This window comes from Solea senegalensis, unplaced genomic scaffold (genome assembly GCF_019176455.1).
Source record: "Solea senegalensis isolate Sse05_10M unplaced genomic scaffold, IFAPA_SoseM_1 scf7180000014424, whole genome shotgun sequence".
NCBI lineage: Eukaryota > Metazoa > Chordata > Actinopteri > Pleuronectiformes > Soleidae > Solea > Solea senegalensis.
The window spans coordinates 5,869-14,295 of record NW_025321043.1 but is presented as its reverse complement, the minus strand read 5'-3'; the positions used below and the strand labels follow the sequence as shown (position 1 = coordinate 14,295).

Sequence of the window (8,427 nt, the reverse complement as noted above, 5' to 3'; positions counted from 1 at the left end):
TGACCTGGTGGGGACCCTCCAGTTACAAGCCCAGTTCCCTTTCCATATATTTATATATATATATATATTTCATCAGATTGCCTTATAGCCTCTGTATATACTGTACAATTCAACATAGTAATGGAAATGCTCTGTGTTCTAAAGGTTAAATATAAATTCATTAATTTATCTTCTACCACATTATCCTCCACATGAAGGTCATGGGGGTTCTGGCAGCAGTCCCAGCTGACATAGGACAAAGGGCTCAATGCTCAATTTAGAGTGTCCAATTTACCTAATCCCCAAATCTGCATGTTTTTGGACTGTGAGCGTAAAGCGTTTGTTGTTTGTTGACTTGAATATAAAGGTTACATCTAAATCTAAATGTTAAATCTAACTATAATTGAGATTAAATTGAATAACTATATTTAGAATTTTGATTTACCATTTATTCAGCTAACTATGTGCGTTGATAACAGTCATTAATTACTCTCTCCGATTACAGGAAAATAAGGTGAATGTGAACAAAATGAGTTTAATAGTAAAAAAAGTGGTTAAACTGCCACCACATTTTTTTTTACATTTGGCACAATTTATTCGCTCTCTCTTGCGACAGATTTATCCAACAGATTTAATTAAGAGATTAAGGCACTTTAATCTCTAATCCTATTTCTTTGTTACGCACCAAAACACCACAGCAAATCCCTTGTGTGTTCAAATGTACTTGGCAGTGCACAACAGTTTTGACAGTTCCCTCTTCTCTGTGCTATATTCCTATCATAGCTGGCTGCTTTCTGAGACCACGTGACCCCTGACCTTGTTGAGGGCCCCGATGCTGCGGGATGCCGTGTCAGTGAAGAGGCGGCTGTGCAGCATCATGACTCGTCCCAGCAGGTAGAGTCTGAGCAACATGGGCAGAGTCAGCGCGATCTCCAGCTCTGTCTCTGACGACGACAAGCGAGCCGCCGAGCTCTGCTGAAAGTACGCCAGCAGACCCACGGGGTACGGGTGAATGGCCGCGACTAGCAGCTCCAGGGCCATCAGAGCCAAGCGGTCTGTTGTCATGGCGATCCGCCAATCCTCTGCACCAAGGTCATTGACATAAAGCTACCACAGGGAGACAGAGAGTGTTATAGTGAAGCTGAGCACGACAGAGGGCTGTGTGCATCAATCTGTGAGGTCAGAGGATGATTTAAGCCCAGAACTCATGTCTGTGCTAAAGCCACGCACTGTGATGAGAAAGTCACAAATAGACTTAAATCCACAGGACAAAAAGATTTGACACAGGTTCACAGAACTTCCGAGGTTCAGATTTGCACGTCGCCAAAACAAGAGAATGAATAAATAAATAAATAAATACATTGAATTAAGTTCATTTAAATATTGAAGTAAACAGATAACTTTCAAATCAAGATAATTTGTCCCAATTACCAACGACTAACCATCATTTCAATGATGATTAAAATAATTGTGATTATGTGTTTGGTCATTTATAAATAAACACACATCATTAAAACCTGAAAAACAAAGTGAGACAGTAGCCATAGCAACAGTGTGGTAGTCATCTTATCATAGGAAAGTAATATGCTCATAGCATCTCATTTCTAATAGGGCTAATATCAATGGTAATTGTTTTGTAATAATACTTAACTATGAGTGTATTACTTTCACAAAAAAACATGTACCATATTATACTGATATTAAAGCTATTTTTTATTTATATTAATAGAAGAAACATGATATTACCATTATATTATGACAGTATTATTACCATGTTGTTACTGCACTGCATTTTTTATGGCCCAGTCTGGGGCCCAACTGCAATACCACCAAAGCCCAGCAGAGGACCCCGGCCCACACTTTGGGAAGCACTGCTTACAGAAAAGAAAACTGACCTTTTCAAACAACAAGGCCATTTTAAGTATGTTAAATTACTAACTCCAGCCAACAGAAGCGTGATTTTTAAAAGGTCATTCTTCCAGTTCTCTCATCACGGCCATAACTTATTCATAAAGTGACACATTTTCACCTTCATTTTTACTGCATTTGGCTTAAAAACACAGATCAGATACCTGCACTTCACAGCAGTGATAGGCTATGATGAGGCCGAGCAGGACGAGCGTCGACAAACTGATGACGGACTTGAGTGCGAGGGAGTAGACGGAGCTCTGTGGGAGTCACACACACACACACACACACACACACGTAAATATGCACATGACATCACTGTCATCTGATCGCTGTTTGTAAAGCTCAAACGACAAAATGGCATCAGTGATCCTGTGTAATCTCCTAATCTTATATACTGTACATCTAGATAATCCACTTGTTTCTCATAATGAACATTATCTATGAACCGACTGTGCATTTTACTGCAGTTTTATCAGTTCATCCCTTACTGATGTGACATATTTTGCCAAACAGCATAAAAATCACGATTAAATCTTCTTCTCACTGATGTGTAATGAAGGATGTAATGATGTTATTTTCTCTGTCAGGACGACTTTGAGGGAAAGTCTCAGAGAAGAGAAGAGAATAACGAAAAACCTTTTACATCCCAGCACAACATTCACAGATCCCATTGGGGTTCTTTGGGGTCAACATTCCCTCTCTGACCTTGCTGTAGACGCTCCAGGACAGTTCTGTCTCCATCACCATCAGCACCACGCCGAACATCCCCACAGCCAGAGTGCAGTCGCTCAGCCGCTGCCTCCTCAGAAACAGAGTCCTCCTGCGGACCAGCCGCCAGCCGATACCGTGGGTCTTCCAGTAGTGGTCGTCCTTGTCCTCTGCCTTGTGCTTTGGACTGCTATGAGGACTGGGACTGGGGCTTGGACTGGGACACTCGGCTCCTGGCAGCAGGCCTTTGCTCTTCCTCGGGTCCTGGTGATACTCGTTCTGATGCTGCCGGTCGTCATCTTTGCTGGTGATGACGATCTCTGGGAGACGGCCGTGCATCTCCAGAGAGGCCTTGTCTGTCTTGCAGCCTCGTCTGCTCTCAACATCCTTGGTGTCTACATGTGACCTGCTCGGGCTCTTACACGGTGAGTCACAGGGAGACATGGGGATGTCAGTGAAAGAGGTGACTCTCTCCTGGAGTCTGTGGATTGTTGCATTTTTGCCTCTGCACTGGTGATTTTGCTCCTTGTGTCCCGGGTTTGCTCTGATGCCCCCTGACCTCTTCTCACACTTCTTCTCCTTGCCTTTCGCTTTGTCTGCCCTCTTTTTAGAGCGAGGAGAAGGCGCGACATAAAGATGGCCGTTGTATAAAAGCGTGGTGGTCACGGCTTGGCTGCGGTCCAGCCACACGGTGTGGTCGGCCGATGTTTGGACTGTGTGGTGTATCCCACACTGTGGAGAGCACACCTGGGGTAGGGGAACTATCCTTGTTGGGAGGAGAGGTCGCTGGTCCTCCACCTCATCTCCATCCACCACAGTCAAGTTCATAGAGGCAGAGTGTTCCATTGTGACAAGATTGAAAGGGTAAGGATCCACTGTAGCTTTTACTTTGAAGGTCTTAAGGGATGGTGAGAGATTGTCCTCCTGTTGCTAAAATATTGTAAACACTTACCTTTTCAGTCAGATCCCCTAGGAAATATAGAATCTGTGATCTGTGAGGATGAGCACGTTTACAGTTTTATCTGGACATTCCTCCAAATATCTGCATCCTCTCTTCCATCACAAGAAGTTTCTCTTCTCCGAGCAAAGTCCAAAATGGTTCAAACTCATGTCTCTCATTAAGGATGGCTTCCAAAATATGACACACACAGAACACGTCAAGATGCGCCAAAGAACTGCACTGTGATCACAACCAAATATTCCATCGCATGTATGAACCTGACAGCAATCCATTAGCAGCCGCAGCACCGCCGAGCTCCTCCCAGTGACCCAAGCAGAGGTTATGAACCCGCATATGACAACATAGGAGCCAAATACCCGAGGATATCCATGACATTTTTTCCAGGTTCATCTATGCCCTTTGTTTTATGACCGGTCCACCATCAGGACCGCTTCCTTAAAGCTGCAGCGGCTTAATGACAGCAACGACTCTGAGTTGCAGATGTTGCAAAGGAAAATCTCTCAGTTTTTTAGCCCGGAATTGGCAGATTTCCCCCCCTCCCTGTGTGTGTGTATTAGTGTGTGTGTGTACATGTTTGTAGCAAACTGAAAGGACAATGTTTTTGAGGGCATTTTGGATGGTCCTTACAACTTTAAAGGACTTTTTTAAGGGTTAAGTCAAGGGTCAGTGTGTGTGTGTGTTGGGCATGCACAGGTGCATCGGTGGCAATAATTAGCCTGAAAGTCTGATAAGAAATTATAATATAATCACTTTTCATTTGCAGTTTTCACTGCTGATGCCGTTACTGTTCTAGAATTTCCAATGGGTTATACAAAAGAATCTAATCTTCTAAAGAGAATAATGGCAGTCACTATCAATTCACCGGATTAGGAGCCGGGATTAATCAAGTGAGACAGAGAGCTGATACTCGTGAGCTTATGAAATATCAAATATGTCACTTCTTAACTGAACAATATGCAGAGATCGCAGAAGGGTATTAAGCATTAAAGACACAACAAATCCCAGCGACAGATGGGCGCGCGGATAATATCCATCTAAATGGAAAGATCCAAGGAGCAGAGAGTGGGTGGAGAGCGTCCACACAGTGGCAGGATAAAGAAGGGCAGCATTTATTCTGAAGACAGCATTTATTTAAAGACAGAGAGACAGAGAGAAGAGTGATAGTGATAGTGATAGTGACGGTGACTCAGCACAGGTGGGAGAGTAAAAACATGGCAGCAGTCTGATCAAACCGTGAGATTGCAACCCTCCAGATGTAGAATACATTAATGATGCTAAATCTACTCAGCGCCACTCGGAGACTGAGCCAGATGCTGTTGTCTGGAGTTGTTTTGTTTTGATATTCTGCAGCCAGGACGCTCTCAACTGTCTACGCATCAGAGCGTGTCTGACAAAACCAAAGCCTTGTGGAGCTGCTAAACACACACACACACACACACATACACACACACACACACACACACACACACACAGAGGAGTAGATTCTATAATATTATATATTCAGTTTTCTCAAACACAGAGAAAACTGCAATGCAAAAACAGACCTTGCAAATGTCCTTGTTATGTTGTCCCTGTAACGAGAAGATACTGGGAGGATATATGTGCATCAGGAAGACGCTGAAATTAATTCATGCTTCTGGCCAAGTGCTTGTAAATCCAGGCTGTTTTAGCTGGTAGCTAAGTATGTCAATTCTTCTGGCCCGTGTGGCCGCAGGCCAGTACATCTTCAATTAGTCTCCTCCATAGCAAATCATCCTATAGCCGCTCGGAGAGTAAGATTAAATATTTGCAGTCCACTAATTGCTGTTAGTGCTAAATGGCACAGCTGCTTCCTGAATCCTAAATTAGGTTCAGTTAATCCTCTGGTCAGGGAATTAATTCCTTTAGTCTAATCTGGAGGAAAGTGTTGGCCAAAAGATAAAGTTCTGGTATGATACAAATATATATATCTATGTAAATATTAGAAAGATGATTCATATATATAGAGATATAGAGATACGATTGATAGATTATTAATCGGTGTTCTCCTCTACAATGAGACAAAGGCACAATTAGAACGTTATTAGATTTGAAAACAAGACTAAATAATACTTTTAAAAAGACATATTTAATATAAGAAATATGTTTTTTTTCTATTCTGTTCGTCTAAGTTTCATTTCATATCCTAATATGCATGATCTGAATGCATTTAACATAATATACTGTATCTAACTGTCCATCCAGAGTAAATGAGCGCTACAAAGGTACTGATGCTGAATTGCTGGTGCACACCTTTAACAATTCACACCATAAACTTTTATTGGAGTGTCCACTAGTGGAGAACTCCATCTGCTAAATTCAATTCACGACCAAGAAAGAAAAGAAAAGAAAAGAAAAGAAAAAATAAAAGAAAGGCCACTCTGACAAATCAGACGTCACAGGCAGAGTGGATGTATGTGCTGGTTCTGTCGATAACAGCCAATTAGGCGGAGGGGACACGTCAGCGCAGGAGAGGGCCCAATCTAATCAGCAGAGTAATTAAAAACACACAGCACAGCAGACCTGATGGCTGCATTGTCAGGGGCGGCGTTCAGCGTTTAGCACAGACAGGGATGACAGAGCGATGGCCCTCACTGCCGCTGCTGCCGCTGCTGCTGCTGCTGCTGCTGCTGCTGCTGTGTCATTGGACAAATGTCAAATGTCACATGTGCACAGAATAGTGTTAGCACGTTAGTTAGTGAGCCAATGATTGTCCACTTATCATCATCAATGATGTAACTTAAATGAAATGAAAACTTCTCTGTGTTTTCATTCATTCGCCCACATTGTTTTCCAATGAATCTTCTTCATGGCACTGGCTCGTCTCATTGAGTTTCTCTCTTTTTAATTAACCACCTCTAAAATTAAAAAGAAAAAAAAGTGACGCTGAGCTCTTAAAAGCAGCATATGCAGTTAAAAAAACAGACCAGCAGATGTCACCCACACCTCAGTGGTTCTAACCTGCCTTTTTTATGAAGTGTAATGAATTCTGCCTCTGGCACTGGCTGTGTGATGCATAACAACACCAGGAGCTTTTTATGTGTAAAGTCATTTTTTTTTTTTTTTGCATATGTAAGTGGCATTAATGCAGCGCTGCAGCAGCGGCAGCAACGAGACGCTTCACCTCTGATGATGCATCGCTGGCTCTCATAATGTGTCTCCGTGCTCCATATTGGGTCCTCGTCCCAGCCATCCTTCTTCTCTCCTCTGAGGGCCACTTCCCGTCCCCTGTGTGCAGCCGAGCATGAATGTGTGGCTCAGGAGCACCGTGGATGTGTGACAGGTCGCCTGTGAGGGGGGGTAATTCCAAAGTGCAGTAGAAGTAATAGGGTAATCTATTATACAGTCCAACTCTTTCTTCCTCCTCCTCTTCCTCCCTCTTCCTCAGTCTTTCTGTCTCTTGCTGCCTCTGTCCTTGCATCAGCATTTCATGAGGACAAATGAGAAGAAGAGTTTAACTGTGCATGTTCTCGTTGCCCTCCTGCAGAGTCCAGCACTTTCTCAATTAAACTGGGGTCCATCTGCCCTGCTGATTCAAAGACCACCCCACCAACCCCCTGCTCATAGTGTGTGTGTGTGTCTGTGTGTGTGTGTGTGCTGACACATACACGTTCCAGTCCAACAGTCCGTGACCATAACCACAGTAGTATGTTATCATATGAGTAACCAGCAGCCATATATTTTTGACACATGTCGTGCTCAGCCAGCCATAACACACACACACACACACACGCACTGTCACAGACACACACACACACACTCTCACAGACACTCACTCTCACAGACACACACACTCTCACAGACACACACACTCTCACACACAGACACACAGACACACACACACACTCTCACAGACAGACACACACACTCTCACAGACACACACACACTCTCACAGACACACACTCTCTCACAGACACACACACACACACTCTCACAGACACACACACATTCACAGACACACACACACACACTCTCACACACACACACTCTGACAGACACACACACTCTCACAGACACACACACTCTGACAGACACACACACACTCTCACAGACACACACACACTCTCACAGACACACACACACTCACAGACACACACACACACACACACTCTCACAGAAAGGACGCACACACACACACACACACACACACACACACACACACACACACACACTCTCACAGACACACACTTTAGAAGAAGGAATGAAATACAGGGATAAGTGAGAAATGTGATTCAGCTCTGAATGTCCATCCTTACACAGAGATTATATCCACACAGGTGAATCATTTTATTTTACTGTAGAAAATGAGCTTTAACTTGCAGATTAAGTCCACATTTACAGATTAAACACTCAACACTTCCCCTTATTCCAGTGTTTAATTGTTATAGATGGATTCTTGCCACCATTCCCACACTTTACCCTTTTCAATCAATTCTCCCTCAGAGCGAAGCTCCTTTAAAAACTGTGTACATCGTCTTCTCTTCTGTGTAAATAAGGTGAAAAAAACCAGGGCAATTAAAACCTCCACGTTTCCTGCCTCCTGCTCAATCTTCAACCCCTTCACCTTCATCACTGACATCTTTCCCTTTTGTGCGCTCCATTTTTAGTTGCACCTCCCACAGAGACGTGGAAGCAGGGAGGCAGAGCGAGAGAGGAAGAGAGAGAGAGAGAGAGAGCATCTCCTCCTTCTCCTCCTCCTCCTCCTCTTGCGCTGCCTCTGTTCCAGCACACGCTCTCACTTCTTCCCTGTGATGCCAACTGGATGCAGACCGAGGGATTTCCAGCAGTTTCCTGAGTGTGTCCTCCCTCTCCTCTCTTCCCAACCCTTCCTCCTCCTCCTCCTCCTCCT

The 8,427-nt window shown here is 43.8% G+C and overlaps 1 protein-coding gene across 1 annotated transcript; it reads right to left on the bottom strand.

Annotated features, from left to right (window-relative positions):
- Positions 1 to 756: 756 nt before the first annotated feature.
- LOC122761208 (small conductance calcium-activated potassium channel protein 3-like) lies at positions 757 to 4,077 on the bottom strand. The gene is made up of 3 exons (XM_044016383.1): positions 2,596 to 4,077; positions 2,052 to 2,147; positions 757 to 1,086 (listed from the first exon to the last, which is right to left on the bottom strand). Exons 1-3 carry the CDS (start codon positions 3,442 to 3,444, stop codon positions 757 to 759), a joined length of 1,275 nt encoding a protein of 424 aa, XP_043872318.1. The 5' UTR covers positions 3,445 to 4,077.
- Between the last annotated feature and the right edge of the window lie 4,350 nt (positions 4,078 to 8,427).